This window comes from Perca fluviatilis, chromosome 3 (assembly GCF_010015445.1).
Source record: "Perca fluviatilis chromosome 3, GENO_Pfluv_1.0, whole genome shotgun sequence".
Taxonomy (NCBI): Eukaryota; Metazoa; Chordata; class Actinopteri; order Perciformes; family Percidae; genus Perca; species Perca fluviatilis.
The window spans coordinates 17,185,814-17,202,818 of NC_053114.1; the positions used below are offsets into that span (position 1 = coordinate 17,185,814).

General features: G+C 41.6%; 2 protein-coding genes across 2 annotated transcripts in view; both read right to left on the reverse strand.

Moving 5' to 3' along the window:
* Window positions 1-7,699: 7,699 nt before the first annotated feature.
* Window positions 7,700-12,799, reverse strand: LOC120556401 (relaxin-3 receptor 1-like). Its single transcript, XM_039795989.1, has one exon. The coding sequence runs from the start codon at window positions 9,298-9,300 to the stop codon at window positions 8,314-8,316; it is 987 nt and encodes a 328-aa protein (XP_039651923.1). The 5' UTR covers window positions 9,301-12,799; the 3' UTR covers window positions 7,700-8,313.
* Window positions 12,800-14,361: 1,562 nt separating this feature from the next.
* pias1a (protein inhibitor of activated STAT, 1a) overlaps window positions 14,362-17,005 on the reverse strand; it is a 62,888-nt gene continuing 60,244 nt past the window's right edge. Inside the window, exon 13 of the mRNA XM_039795828.1 lies at window positions 14,362-15,456. Within this exon, the coding sequence (XP_039651762.1) occupies window positions 15,094-15,456 (363 nt within the window). The 3' untranslated portion in view covers window positions 14,362-15,093. The remainder of the gene's footprint in view (window positions 15,457-17,005) is intronic.

Here is a 17,005-nt window from a genome sequence, read left to right on the forward strand (position 1 = left end):
GTTTTATATCTCGCAGACTTTAAAAAAGAAGAAGCCCCAATGCAATTTGAAAGATACAACTGTAGTTTATTGCTATTTATTTTATTTTATTGCAATGTATTCAACTGTAGCTTATTGTATAATACTGGTACTCACACTGGTATCGTCTGGTAGGCTATAAGTGGTGGAGAGAACCCCATGGTTTACATACAGTATATATGTGGTAAAGGACGTATTCAGATCCTTTACTGAAGTAAAATTACTAATACAACACAAAAAAATAAAAGCTGGAGTAAAAAAATACTCTGTTACCAGTAAAAGGCCACACACACACACACACACACACACACACATTGCATTAAGTTAAAGTACTGTCTGTAAGTGTCATCAGGAAAATGTTATTAAAGTACTAGTAGTAAGTAGTTTAGTTTATGATGAAACATTCTATTTTATAAGCGCTTAGTAAGTTTTGTATGCAAAATATGTAAAGTTACTAGAAACTACAGCTGGACCATAAGTAGAAATTACCATGAAAAGAAAATACTTGAGTACAAGTACCTAACATTTCTACTTAAGTACAGAACTTAAGTAAATGCGGGGCAGAATAACACCATAACAAGCTTGCATATACATATTATCACCTTCAAAATTTGTTATAGTTAACATGCTAAAATGTATTGCAAACCATGCTCCACGTGGACTTATTGCCTCAGCTAGCAACTCCATTGATTGTGATTCCATTAAAACAGGCTGCGTGAGCATTCCTACAGTATGAAAGCCCAGTATTCATGTTAAATCATTAGGCCTAGGCCCTGCAGAGGGTATCTGGCTATTCTGTCATAACTCTACTGGTCTTACTAACAGCCACTACTTAGCAACCCCTCTGGTATGAATCAGAACCCTTGATCTGTCCTTGCAAGGAAAAAAGTGGTTTCAATATGAAGTTGTGCGTAAGATCATCCTACTTCCAAAGGTTTCCAAAATTCACAAACGCTTAACAAAGCCAAACCATCAACTATCAGACTGAATGACCTCAGCCCCACAAGAACTAGAGGAGAGGGATTAGGCAAGGTGTGGCTTCTGTTTGTTTGTTTGTTCTGTTTTCCTCGAGACTGCAGAGGGTGGGGGGGGGGGGGTGGGAGAGGGTCTTTGTTCTTGTTCAATTTGTGTTTCTCTGTTCTGTGCACCATCTGATATTACCTGTCACACATTGTGTAGGCCTAATTTGTCTGAAGGAGCCAATATAAAAAAAATCACAAAATTCACAAATGCCTTTTAGCCTTAGTAAATTAACGTTGTTGGGCAACAGACAGATATGAAGATGACATTTTTGTGGAGTCACTACACTAGTGTTTCTCAGCCTTTTCTGGCCTCTGACCTTGTTTTTAGGTCACATATTTCTCATGAACTCTGAACTTAGTAAACTGTCTCATTGTCATGTGAATTTTATATTTGACCCTCTTCTGTGTTGTATTTTTAATAGCAATGACAGACCACCAATTGGCCGAAATGATGATTTATTAGAGTGGTAGAGTAGACACCGTAGTCTTAAACTGGTGTTTGGGAGTCTCTGCACCATTAAATCAAATTTAACATCCATGCGCTGATATCATTTTGACTATGTGTTGCCGTTGTATGACAAATGAAGCAAAGACAGGAATGACTGGGAATACCAAGATGTGCGGTCAGAATGAAGATCACTGCATCAGCAAGTAGATGAGTACAGTTTTTCCGCAAGATACTAAAAAAAACTACTGAGTTCCTACCAGCTGCAGACAGACAGACTACAGTGTCATAATGAAGTCCCCTATCAAGACCAATAAACATCTTTTTAGAAGTTGGGCTGGAGGGAAAGCCCGGTTAAAATGGAAAATATTACATATTTCACTTCATGAAATGATCCTGTAGAGCAGGGGTCTTCAACGTTTTTAATCCAAGGACCCCTTAACTGAAAGAGAGACGGAGCAGGGACCCCCTAATACATATAATGTATGAAATGAAGTCACATATTAAACTGGGCCTACAATAACATGTAGGACAGCCTGAAGCCTTTATACATACCTTTTTTGCTTAGTATACTAAGCTGTTAAAATAGCCTAATCATTGTTGGCATGATTTTATAAATCATCTTAATGTCAAACATACTGTACACAGTGAATCTTTAGGATGAACTGTATCTGTGGATGGCCTTAGGGACTACCTTACCCATAGGCCAGTAAGCCTATCACCAGTGGAGATTTATATTTGCTAATAATATGTTGGATTCATTTTAGGATTTATTTTTTAATTTTGGCAGTGACACTGAGGACCCCCTAGGGGTCCCAGACCCCGGGTTGAAGATCCCTGCTGTAGAGATTACTGACGAGGGACTGCATGAGAAAAGGCAAATAATCATTATACAATGTCAAAAAGACTCAAGAGAGGCAGAACAAATATATCCAAAGCATTTATGACAGATGTTTGACCCTTTAATTAACATTTCACTCCGAAAAAATGTGTTTTACTGCATCTCCATTAATGACTCCTTTTCTGCCTCTTTGACAATCCTGTTTTATGAACATCCAGATTCAGTGCACTTTTGCATTGCACCAAGGGGAAAACAGAGAATGATACCAAGAAGAAGAAAGAAGACATACTTTATTAATATTAATAAATATTAAGTTTGGTGCCAAAGGTCATCTCGGCAGTGCCTAGGAAGCACTGGCACCTCTCCAGCTACCAGTCCACACTCCATGCTTGGTCCCTTCGGGGACCTGAACCGTTGACCTACTGTTTCCCGAGCCAAGTCCCCACGGACTGAACTAGTACCTCCCCAAGAACAACAAACACATGGACATTTTCTTTAGCAGTCAGACACACAGGGAAGTATAGTGCAAATAAACATATAAGTTTATATAAAGGAAACAAACAAGTATTAATAAAAGTAATAAGATTAAACATAGAAATAAATGGTTTGCCTTTTTTTTTTTTGTATTTTATTTTTATCCACTGTGTTTTCATCAAGTCTCTGTCTTGGCTGTTTCTGTGTCTCTGCACTTGTCTTCCCTTCACTGTTATCACTTTCTTACACAAAACCCCCCACAAAAAATAGAATAAGAAATAAATAAGTAGCTAATATTTAATGATCATAGTAAAATATAAGTAGATGGACAAAATAAATAAAGGTTAGAATTTTTCAGAGGTTTGTTTGAAGTTAGTATTAAGGAGTATAAGTTCAATTTTATCAAAAGATATATATATATATATATATATATATATATATATATATATATATATATATATATATATATATTTTTGGGGCTAGACTTGGAAAAGGCATCTGTTTGTAAAATGCACCCATTGGTGATTTGCAATAAAAACAAGGTGTTCAATTAAAATTGTAGTTATGCCTTCCTCCACAAATTAGACTTAAGAATTCTCAGTTTTATTGAGAATAGTTTCCTCCATATATGTCTGAAACTTACATAATGAGGAACAATCATAAAACAAGTGGAGCGCACTGGTTCGGTGTTACGAAGTCCCAGCGTTTTCAAAAAAGCTTGATGAGCCACATGCGAGGATACACAACAACTGAACTATTAGGACTACACACATACCAGCAGTTACAGCCAAAGAGCACCAAATAGCAAATGCAAACATAACAAAGCGTATAGAAGATGCACGTTAAGGCAAAGAGCTTTCTATTGAAAGCTATTGCAGAATGCGTTTTGAAAGTGGTGGCATTTCTGAGTCTCTGCTGGATAATGGAGGTGTTGTTGAAAGCAGGAGCAGAACGCAACCCAGAGATAGAGACAAACAAACAAAGTGCCACCTGCAATAGACCTTTTTCACAGCAGTCATGTTGACATGTCATTGTAGGAAAAGCACAGGTGTATTCAAAACCATTAGTGATGGCTGCATTCCACTTAGGAAAGGCCCTGGTATTGGGCATCCTGACTCATTGAAATAACTTACTGGGACACTTGATGGAACTGAGCCATCCTTAAGGTTATCAATTTCAGCTGTCCTCAAGTCAAGATGTCTGCTGTGAAAAAGGTCCATGAAGTGAAGAAAGAACTGAAGAAGAAGCCTGAGAAAACAGCTGTGTGTTTGTGACCTACAGTCCGCTATAGTGCAGATAAATTGACTTCCATAGTTCACTCTTTTCCTTCGTTGCTGTATTCAGTGTAAAAATTATTTGCGTGGTGCCCTGCTACTGCTCTTTTTTTAATATCCTAAATACAGTATGTATGAATATAATGTATGAATATTTAAATATTTTGAATATTTTAAATATTTCTTATATATTGTTATGATTTCTATAATCTGCGTGCAACTATTTCAATTTTTGATAATGTATCTTGAGTATGACATCTACAGAATGTAATCAGTTTTGGGAGCTTGGATGCAGTCAGCAGATGCTCTTGCTGTGAAATAACAAAATATATCTTAAGTACTGTGTGGTTAAGTACAATTTTCAGGTTCTCATACTTTACTTAAGTATTCCCATCTTCTGCAACTTTATAATACTCCACTACATTTAAAAAGGGAAATAGTGTACTGTAATTTACCATCATAACTGGAAAAAAGAACAAACAGAAAGTATTTTATCTCTGCTGGCATGACTTTAGTAGTCTGTTTCTTGCCTTGTTCATCTGTTGCATTCATTCATTCAGGCTTATTGCAGCAATGACAAGCAGTTATTCAAAAGGAAGGCATAATGGCAAGAAACACTCACAATGTGCCACGCAAGAGGACTGGTGGGGGTTGATTGGAGAGCTCAGTCCTTGGAAAGTTGTTTTTCTCACTGTGGGCAATTGTATGTATTGTGTTCTCAGGGAGCTCATCTTTACAACACCTTGTTTCCTCCTGATTGAAGCACCAGCAAAGACTAAAAGCACTGAGGTGACACTTACCAAAATCAAAGCTTGATTGAAAACGCCTGCTGACAGACTGCCTTTTAATCCCTTTTTAATACCTCATAGGGCCCTATTTTAACGATCTGAAACACAAGTATCAAACGTGAAACGCAAGTAGCTTTGTGGGCGGATCTCGGGCGCTGTTGCTATTATACCGGCGGGATAAATGAGTCTTGCGCCCGACGCAAATCTAAAATGGGTTGGTCTGAAGTAGCTAGGTGTGGTTTGGGCGTAACGTGCAATAAACCAATCAGAGCGTCATCTCACATTCCCTTTAAGAGCAGGCGCGCTTGTTCCATGGCGGATTGCTATTAAACGGCGGATTTGCCTGGCGCACGCCAGCGGGAGCTGTCCGAGATGCGGCAAAGTAATAAATGCCCGTCTTGTCCGGGTGGCGATGTTGCTGCGGCTCCTCGGGCCCATCTCCTCAAGTCTGGAGAGGATTGCTGCAGCCATGGAGCGTGGGCCTCCAAACGCACCACCTGCTCCTGTTGTGCCCCTTCCTACCCCACTACATCTCCGTCCACCCGCTCCACCAGGAGCGCATTGTGCATTGCCACTCTAATATTTCCTCATTTATGTCATCAACACATCCACGATTCATAGAATTGTTGTGTAAAACACAACAAGCCACAAAGAATGCTGCGACTTTTTGAGGACTGTACTGTAGCCTCCTGACCTATCCAAACACCTGAAGCCATTTTCAGTAATATTTTCCCTTGTAATTATGTATGGTTTGCAAAAATGGGAACTGTTGCGTCCTTGCGCTGTTGCGTCCTTGCGCTGCTACCAGGAAGAATTACTAAGACCATTAAAGGTCCCATGGCATGAAAATGTTTTTTAACATTAATATGCGTTCCCCCAGCCTGCCTATGGCCCCCCCAGTGGCTAGAAATGGTGATAGGTGTAAACCGAGCCCTGGGTATCTTGCTCTGCCTTTGAGAAAATGAAAGCTCAGATGGGCCGATCTGGAATCTGGCTCCTTATGAGGTCATAAGGAGCAAGGTTACCTCCCCTTTCTCTGCTTTGCCCGCCCAGAGAATTTGGCCCACCCATGAGAGAGAGAGACATCATGGCTTTCAACCGAGTGAAGTGGCAGTTGGTCAAGGCCACACCCCCACCCTCCACCTTGCCCCCATTCCCTTTCCTGTATAATAAATTGGTTGACAATTCATGAAAAAATGGAATGATAGAAGGAAGCGCCTGTCAGATATGACAAAATGGTATACCTCTGGGGTCTGTTAAACTGCAGGGCTCTAGAGAGCACATGCGACCAACATTTGTAAGGCTGCGACTAAGATTTGTCCTAGGTCGCACTGGTGCACCTAACGTCCTCGCATCCGCTGCCTCTCCACCAACGAAGAGATGTAATTTCTATCGATATGGTTTAATGTTGCTATGACCCACTCCTTCTGGAAAGCCGTGCCTGTGTTTGGATCTCTCCTCCGCGCAGCCCCGCCCCCATTCACTCACACACCGGCCGGCTCACCTGCAACATGGAGAGACGCAGCGCCGCCGGTCCACATATTGACATTTGTCTACAGTTTTAATTGTTATTAACACAGCTGTATATTGTTAAGTATGAGAGAGAAACCTGTATTGGTACCAGTGTTTCCGCTGGTAACTCTCGGTTATTGCGGCCGCCACGGCGAAAAACACATTACAAGTTATTAAATGCAACTAACTTCAGTTCGTTGAGTAATAGTGTGTGAGATGGAGCCTGCTGGACCTGGGCGAGAGATGTGACCCATGGCCACATTATCATAGTTCATAACAATGCAGCGCAGTGACGATACAGACACTTCATAGCCTACACAAGACGGGTGTAACGCTGCCGACCCGCCAAAGCGCATTCGGCCCGTGCTGGACCCGTTCATAATGAGTCAGCCGTCACTCTGTGAGTAGCATACGCTTCAGTCCATCGCACTCCACCTCTCTCCCTCTCTCTCCGTATGTCTTTCTGTCTGTCTGTTTATTTATTTATTTTTTGATAGGAAAGCTGAAGACATGAGGAGAGAGAGAGGGGGGAATGACATGCATGAAAGGGCCGCGGGTCAGAGTAGAGGTTCGCTCTATATATTTACCAACTGAGCTATCCGGGAGTCCTCTTTCTCTTTTAATCAGTCTGTTATTGTTGTTGAAGTGAAGGAGCTTTCTCAGAGATATATATATATATATTTTAAATATATACTAGGCTATTTATTTCAGATAACTTTAATTTACATGTGTTGCAGCTGGTAAAGGAAACCCTGTCTTTGCATTTTATTTTAATCACAATCTGTTTTAATAAGAGCTTGTGAAAAGTGGCTTTGACTTAAAACTGAACATTTAGCCCACTTTGTAAAAAAAATACAGAGCTATATATCGTGTATCGCCATTCAGCGTTAACGGGCGACGCAAGGAAAAATTTGGGTGCACCTAAATTTTGTGCTGGTGCGCCTAAATAAAAAAAGTTAGGCGCACCAGTGAAACCAAGGCAAAAAGTTAGTCTGGAGTCAAAACGCTTCTGTAATGTGTAAAAGACTGGTTTCTGATATGAACGTGTTCACACACAGACACCCCGCTGTGTAAAACCCATCCGCTTTGTATGCCAGTAATGGTTGAGCCCATTATGTTTCAACGTGCACGTCAAAGACACTTTTGTTCTGTATCATAACCTCCACTGTTACTCAGATCATCATGGCTTCTTATCACCTGCTGAACAAATGTTTCCACCTGTTATATTTTTGACTCGTGAACAATCCATTTGTAAAAAAAAAAAAAAACTAACCGTTGTGACAACTTGAGTACATTTTTATTTTTTATTTTTTTTTTTTGCGTATTTACAACAATCACATTTCACACATTTCGTTGTTTCCGGTGCCCAAACGATTGATTTTGTCACGCTGTAGTCAATAACTTAAACACATGACCTGTGATGGTGGAGGGAGGTGGCGTTTGCATCCGGGATTGTCTGGTAAACACACCTAATGTACAAGCACTGGTTGCAAAAACATTCATAGATGGGTGTAAAAAAAAAAAAAGCGCGCAGCAACATTTCACTGGTTCGGTTATAACGCGAGCACACTAATGCGCAATTACGCACACATAGTCACTTACTGAAGCCTAGAGACACACCACACCTAATGGTTATTTAACACGCAGTGCCACGGTGCGCATAATTGTAATATTCTTACACAAAATTAGCAATTACGCGTGAAGCCCAAAACCAGATACAGCTGTTTCTCTATTGAAATTAGCCACATTACGCAAGCCCCCAAAGACAAGAAGCGCTGATGCAAGTCCCACTTTTCAATGAGCAGAATGGAGTAAATAGTCTTGACGTGATGGTGCTTGTTCTCATTGTGCTTTGCGACAGGTCTGCTCTCTCACTCCAGAGCCGTGCGCACTCGCGTTACTGTTTGTCATCACTTCATTCTCAAAAGTTCCGAAACAATTATCCTCCGTGTATCAGACTTCTCAGTTTGTTCCTGAACTCCTTCCTCATGAGGCAGTAAATAATCGGGTTCAGGCAGCTGTTGGTGTGAGCCAAACAGACGGTCAGAGGGAACACATACGTGTGGACTATGTAATAGGCTTTGTCCCAGTTTGCAACGTTCAGTTTGACCAGCACGCTCCACAAGGTGATGGCATGGTTCGGCATCCAGCACAGGAAGAAGGACAACACGACGATGGTGATAGATTTTGTAACTTGGCATCTCCGTTTGGGGTTGCTTGTTTTCATAGTCCGATTGCGAACGAAACGCAGCAGCATTACGTAGCTGATGGACACGATGGACATCGGCAACACAAAGCCAAGAAGTAGCTTCTGTATGTGATAAACTGCCAACCAGTACTGACCACCAGGAAACCTCAGCAAACAGAGTTTTTCTCCAGTTACGTTGCTGACAGTGGAGAAAATGGACGTGGGCGCAGTCGCCAGAGTCGCCAGTGTCCAAATGATTGCGCAGGTCCATTTGGCGGGACAGGACTTCTGTCTGGTTCTGCTCTTCAGAGCCGAGGCGACTGAGCAGTAGCGGGTCACACTCATGGCAGTGAGAAAAAACACGCTGGCGTACATGTTCATCACGGTGACCGAGAGGATGATTTTGCACATGGCGTCTCCAAACGGCCAGCTGAAGTCCAGCGCGGTGTCCACGGCCCAGAAGGGCAGAGTGAGCACGAACTGCAAGTCCGTCACTGCCAAGTTGAGCACGAACAAGTTCACCGTGGACTTCTTCCTCTCTTGTTTGACCCTGATGAAGAAGATGACCAGCAGGTTGCCCATCAGACCCGCAGCGCATACAACAGAATAAACAAGGCAGATGAGGAACCTCAGAACCGGGCTCCCGTCAGCGGTCACGTCGATGTCCTCCAGGTTGCTGAAGCATTCCCGCCCCATCAGTGACCCGTTCAAACAAACGCTCTCGTTTTCTTCATTCATAATGTCAGCAGCTCACGTTGGCTACACTTTACACAGATAATCTCGTCAGTGAGGAGTCTATACTTAAAACAGATTAAAACATTTCTGTCCAAATAGAGCTGGATCTTGGAGTGCCACTTCAGTACATGATGCCATACCATCTAGGCTACTCCGTCTGTGTCCACCCCACCCTGCTGTCCTCTCCCCTCCTATCCTCTCCAACGCGCACCATCATCCAACATCACTTCTCTTCTCTGACAGCATGACAGGAATGGCGGGGTTGAGGTGTTTATTGGCGCGCATTAGGACAGATGGCTTGTGCGTAACGCAGGCTCCTCGGAGCGCAAGGCTTCCCCATCACTTTAAATCCAAAAATAAAAGTGTAGTCAATAATTGCAGATGTTCATGTTATATAAAGCTAGTGTCACAACCAGGAAGTCACCCTCTAGAGCTGACAGAGCGTGCGTAATTGGATTTGTATCATCAAAGCAGGGGGGAAAGTTGGATGAAAACGACTGCCACCCAGTGTTCATTTCCAAGTGTAACAGGCTGTTAAAAAATGTCAACACGTTCCCCCAGGCCCCATCGTTCCAAATAAGGGAAAACACACAAAGAAATAGCACAATGCATTTTATTACATCTAAACTTTTCTACATAAACAGGTAACATTCAATAAGTAAACAATGTCTTCCAATGCAGGTAATAAATATTTTTTTTTTTCTCACTTAGTATATTTGTACAAACTGACAAGGGTCTACTGTACACCGTCTTCTCCTTGCCCTCCTCGAAAAAGCCTTTTTATGATTTTTCTCGGATTGGAGCCGTGAAACAGAACCTGTGAATATGTTAAGGCAGTGAGTGCAGATGTCGACTTGAGTCTGACTTTGAGATTATTTCTGTCGTGTAAGACTCTTTATTGGCCACAGTCCTTTTTTTTTTTTTTTCTTTAATAATAGTACAGCTTTCATTTTCTAAAAAATATATAAATTAATTTATTCTCTCGCTCTGAATCGACACACAAAAAGCATACAAACGGACATCAAACACCCACGATTGGATCTGAACTTTCAGGTTTCCATACAGACATAATATACACATTGTTGACTTTCCCTTTTATCTATCATTTAGGTCATGGCAGCCAAGTGTTGAGCTGCTCGTCACGGTTGCCTGTGGAGATTTTTGAAAACACCTTTAAGAGTAACGACTGATAATAGTGGCCTTATTCCCAGTGTCCTCACAACTGCAAACACATATGCTGCAGCCAAAAATGCTCTACATATACTCCGCACATGTTCACATCTGTGTGTGACTCAAGTTGGAGAGGAATTGAGATGGCAACGGCCCTGTGCTTATCCATCCCTGCATGCAATCTGATATTTTCTAACAAAAAAAAAAAAACTCCCCCAGCTTTTCCCTCGGAAAACTAACAACTGTGAACCACAGGGTGGAACTGTGGTCACTTAACTTTATGAACTTGGGAGTTGGGGGAGGGTTTGACTTTCGGCAATCCCATATAGACCCCAGTATGTATAGAGCACTTCAACAGAAACACATTCAACGCGGTCCGCTCTCTCACATCATGTGCCTCATCTGCTGCACCGTCTCATGACAAGCGTGGGGAAAGAATCTTAAATAAATTAAACTGTGTTTGAGAAAACTGTGACCACCTTAACAAGCATCCAAACACTGGTGATTGGTATTCAATTGTTCACTAACACCATGGTTAACTAAAGGATCAACAGCTTCATCATCGGTGTAGAAAGCCAGGGCGACACTTTATAATGGAGGTACAAACACGCTGTAAGTAAATGCAGAACTAATACATAACATGAGTCATGGTCATTTGATGCATGAATGAATGCAGGATGGGCCACGAATTCCTCTTCCTCAATATGATCAAGTCACTGTGAGTTCGTGAGAGAACACTCAATGGATCAACGGTTAATGAACTCAAAGTTTGGTCGTACGTTAAATTCAGATGCCACCGAGCTAGCTGGAATCCAGTTCCGTGCAGTAGCATCGCTGTTCTGTTAAAACCACGCGTCGTTGAAATGTCTACTTTTCACAAGCTAAGAAAAACGTGCTTTCTGCTCTGCGACCACACATTTTCACCAATTAAACGGAGCTTTTCAAGTGGTTTATTTAGCGTAATAAATAGGAGATTTCTCTCAACCCATGAAAGTATCAGGAAAATTAAATTTTAAATGTATATACATTGTTTTCTTTGGACAGGGATAATAGCAGAGGACATTTCAGACCCATGCATTTGATCAGCCGCTCTGAAAGCAAAGCAGCACCTGTTCTAATAGAAATACGAAGCTGTTTTACTCTACCGACCAGCTCGATGCTCACGTCAGGGTGCTAACGTGCTCGCAACGCTAGCATGCTAACGTTTATGAGGTATAATGTTCACCATCTTAGTCTAGCATGTTAGCTAGCTTAAGTGCTAATTATCACTTAACATGAAGTACAGCTAAGGCTGATGGGAATGTGATGAGTTCTGCTGCCTTAAAGTATTGGACAAACCAACATTTTGACCTGATGGTGGCACTAGAGGAAGTCTGAGGATCACCAAAGTCAGTAGGACTCATCCTCTGGGGACCATGCATGACGGTGCAAGGTTTCATGGTAATCCATCCGATAGTTTTTGAGATATTACATTTGGACCAAAGTGGACCGACTGACTGACCTGATCCATCTGTGACCTGCCAACAATACAAGAGATGATTTCTGCAGCAACACGTCAATGTTATCTGACTAACAGTTTGATTAAAAAAAAAACTGGATTCCAGCTAACTTAATGGTATATAAATTCATGTATAAAGTACCTGTGAGCTAATCAATAATTGATGATCCAGTAATGCGTCAACTAATCACTTGAACTTACGCCAGTGACGTGTTGAGGAACAGGAATGCAATCCACCCTGAATTCATTCCTACATTAAATCGCCAGGAGTCATGCCCATATTAATTAGCCGTGTGTTTTTTTGTCCTTATTATTAAGTGTTCCTCCTGTCAGCTCCCAAGAAAATACACAGAGGCGTTTCTAGACAAACAACTGAACTGTACCTTTTTTGAGAAATCGCGCTGCTGGCCGAGAAGAATAATAAAAATGCATATTAAATTAAAATCATATGACAACATCTCCCGAGTGACAGTGACTCACACGCCCGTTTATGGAAATCCAAACAATTTGTAAAAATATAATAATTAAAAAATAAGAAGAAATAACAATTAAAAATAAATAAAATACTGCACAACACAGAAAATACGCAAGACCTGTCCCGGGTCAGTGTGAGAGCCGGGGGGGTTGGTTCCCATGAGAAGAACGGGGGAATAAAGTTAAAGATGCCAAGAGAAAGGAAAGGGAGGGAAGGAGAGGTCGGGTGTCATTTTGGGTTGTCTCCCAGTTAGTAGCTGACGGACGGGACAGGATGTGAGGCGAGAGGGGTTGCTGTCAGAAGCGATTATCTCACGGTGGGTCGGTAATTAGGCTTTAAAGTGAGCTGCCTGTCTAGGACGTCTGAGGGGGGGGGGGGGGTGGTACTGGGAGGGGGGGGGGGACGCTAGAAGAAAAGGAAAGGAGGAGGGGAAGCGTCACCGGGGAACGTGACCCTGACAACCTCTCGTAATTCCCCAAAGTGTGTCCACTCTTAAAATTGTACAATACATTCATGAGCAAACTCAGCTGAATCGAGGTACTCCGCCTCGCTTTGACACTTCCACATCGTCCACCGACGAGCTCGTAGGGTTCTCAAACTACAGACAGGTCGGTCGTGTATTTTTAAACCAGCTGGCTCTGAGCCCAGTCTGAGTTGGCATGTTGAGATCTCCCTCTTTCGCTGTGGCACTCTTCATTGCTTTTACGCGAGCAGTTTCCCCAAAGAGAACTCGCTAGATAACACCAACACCGTCAAAGACACTAGTCACAAGTCAAGTCTTCAAAGCAAGCTTGGGACAGAGGTGGGACAGAGGTTGTGGGTGACCCTTTAAGACATTCTTTTTGAGTCTGAAAACCCAAACATCCCAAAACACGCTGCGAAGCATGCACACAAACAGGCACTAGTTTAAACTCGGTCACACGCCATGGACGCCGTCTCTGTAAAAGGCCCGACGATGCTACGACAGCTTGACCTTCACGGTAAATCCTTTTTAACAGACAAGCAAAAAAAAAAAAAACTAGTGAAACTGAGAAAACCAGAGACAGAAGGACACACAGTTTAAGTGTCTGGATATCCACCAGCCGAGGATGTGGACACTTGGACTGAAAACAATGTGGCACACAGATTCAACTGCACTCTTGATTATTGTGATAATTTTCATAGGTACCGTATCTTATTTTTGGCATTGTGCAAAAAAAAAAAAAAAAAAAAAAAGGAAAACTAAAGAAACTCTTCCAGCTCAAAACTGTAAATTGGCGAGTATAAATAGTCTAAAAGTCTGCATTTCTAAATGCTGAATGCCGACAAAGTCGTGAGTGAAAATGAAAAACCAGAAATGGCTAATCTCCACCTACACACTCCCCACAGCATTAACCTAAAGGTCAAAGGGAATGCATATATATATATATATATAATATATTTATAACAGTTTAAATATCATACATAACTTAAAAGCTTCTTAATAAAATTATTACGACATGAATAAACTGTGAATTCAGTGTTCTTGTCATTGGACAGAGAAATAATACAATATGAATTTCAAAAATGAGCTCGAAAAAGAGAATTAAAGTTTCTATTGAAGAAATGCAATCAAAATGTAAAGCTGGATAAAAGAGAAGAAAAAGATAACCACATTGCAACTAGGGTTGCCAAATTCTGGGAATTTTTAAAGTTGGAAACTTTCCATGGGAAGTAACGGGAAATTTTTTATATTGCTTGTTATAATACTTAGTTAGTCTATAACAGGGAACTTAAATGTAGTTGAAGAAAAAAAAAGCAGCATAATCTTTGTTAAAACAACCAAATTTAATGCAACTTCAGATGAATGTCTTCCCTATATTCATCAATGATATGCACGCACGCAGTAATCAGCATAGGCTACTACATACTTGCCAACATTTAGTTTTTAAAATATGGGGTAAATACATAATCCATTGCTATTATTAACCTATGTGTGTTATTTGTATAGCCCGCTAACCATAGTAAATCAAAATTAGAATGTTTCCAAAATTCCGCAGCTAAACTTTCCATGGAAAGTTTCCGGAAATTTACCGGAAAATTTCCGCCCCTTTGCAACCCTAATGCCAACAGGCCTATGTATAATAGAAGAAAAAAAATAAGCCAAAACAACCTCAGTTGTCCACTTAAAAACAGCGATTGGAGCAGCTCACTAGACTGAAAATGTCCCGGTTTAACATACAAAAGTAAAAGAGGAAAATATATTTTGTTCTCTGTACACGGTGCCACTCCTCGTCTTCGTAAAAAAAAAAAAGAGCCGTCCTCCTTTGTGTTTTTGTTCAGGTAGCGTCTCTGCCGCTTGTGCCGGGTTGGTACCAGTATCGCAGTTGCGTGGGTTCACATGCTGGACAGGTTTCTGATCTGAAGTCAGTATACAAACAGAATGTCCACAGCTGACCCTTTTAAGTGATGTCTCAGTACTGTTCTCAGGTCAGTCTGGTGAAGGGAACCCTCAGGCCTGTTTATAATATTAATGCTCTTCGTGAGGCAGTCTTGTCATTACGACTCCACAAACGTTTGGAGTTTTATGACTTGGGGCCCAGTCTAGTTTCTGGATCAAAACTTTACCCTGCAGTCAAAAAGCCTGTTACTGGATTGCAGCTGGACCCAAAGTTTAGCCTTGACTCTTCTCGAGTCAGTCCAACGATATAACGTCGGGGATCCCGCCGTAAATGGCTGCCACTGCTGCTTCAGCGCTGCTCCGGCTGGCCAAAACCCCGGGGTGGGAGTGGGAGGAGTGGGAGCCCGAGTGCGAAGACGAGTGTGCGGAGTGAGAGTCGCGGAGGCTGCTGGACGACACCAGGCTGCTGCTGCTCCCCGAGTTGCTCGCCCCGTTGGTCGGCACGGTCAGCGAAGGGGCCGAGGAGGCTCCGGATTGGTCGAGGAACAGCTGGGACGAGGAGGAGGAGGTGCTGTAGGGCAGGAAGCGGTTGAGAAGCAGCTCGTGGTCGTCTGACGCCGAAGCGGCGGCCGCTGCTGCCATCACCATGTTGTAATGCTGAACCGCGGGAGAAAAACAACAAGAGGAGGAAGGGTGAGTTCACACGTAGCGGCCGCTGAAGTTACCGCGGGACGTATTCACAAAACATCCTTACACTAAAAGTAGCTCCTCGCTGGCAAAGTGAAGAGCAACTCCTGAAAAGTGTGTGTTTTTAGTCTTTCAGCAGTTCACAGAGGATTTTGAGCACTAAAAGTTGCCCCGCAGTCTGAGGGCTTTGTAAAAGAGACACCATTAATGAACTTTTTAAAAGCATATATATGATGGTGTCCAAGGTAATAAGAATCCCCTCAGCTCGCTAATAAACCCAACAATCTAGTAAAACCAGACATGATGGGGTCTATTCAGACATCAATTTGTTTAACAGTTCAGTAAGTGTACATTAAATACTCACCAACTGCTATAATTAAATAAATAAATCTCATGGCCATCACTGAACCGCTTGGGTAAAAATGTATGCTATATGTAAAATGACCCAAAGATTTGTCCAATCAGCTGGAAAAGCATATTACACTGCCAACATAAACGCTGTTTAACGAGTCGGTATCTTACTTTGTAACATCAATGCATTTGTTAGTGTTTTTTTACACAACTTGTTAATGTTGATCTATTTTTGCTTCTATGTATTGATTCATGTTTCATTTCGCATTTACCGACACAGACTTCTGTCAACCAGTCACTGTGGACATAGTAATTGAATTCACTCACGAAAATGGATGTCATCCATAGCGACGGGGGTCCCTTCTCTTATTTTTTAGGGGTTCTCTCAGTAGATTTGTGAACAGGTATTAAGAGGAAACTCTTAGCGAGGATCTTTTTGTGTAATTTAGTATCCTTTAGTATTCCTGATGGTACCCAATGAATGTCAGCATCAAGGATGTCAATGTTAACATGTCACCTTGAGATCAGCTCTTTAATAATCTCTAGTGGTGTCCAGCTGTGCAGGTAGTTTTGGTGTTATTTGTCCGGGTTGTGAAATATCCACCTCTATGAAAAATTCAACAGCAGCAAAATTCAACAGCAGCAATATATATATATATATATATATATATATATATATATATATATATATATAAAAAAAAATATATATATATATATATATATATATATTTTCTGTTTATCCACAGAAAATGCTGCCTGCAGTCTTCAGGAAAATGAAAACGGTTCACAGGGAGGTCTGTGGTCTCACCAGAGCAACAGGGTACAGATTCTGGAAATAAGGTTGCTGCTGAATTTTTTAAAATGTCCTTTTTCCAATACTTTGTGAAGCGCATATAAAATCCCACGCACCCTGACTGTATCTCAAAACCCAAACTATATGAACAGCTAGATATTGCACCCTTCAAGGTAAGTGAGAAAATGTTTGTTTTTTTTTTTTGTAAATTTGGAGACCTGACCCTTTAAAATGTTATTTTTAAATTACTGAAACCCCCCCAAAAAAATGCGGGTATCAGAAATCAGAAGAGGTCTATATTCATCTTTGACTGCCTCAGAGAATTCAACCCACCAGTAAGCGGGTGCCGACCATCATTTGTCAAATGTCTTGCTC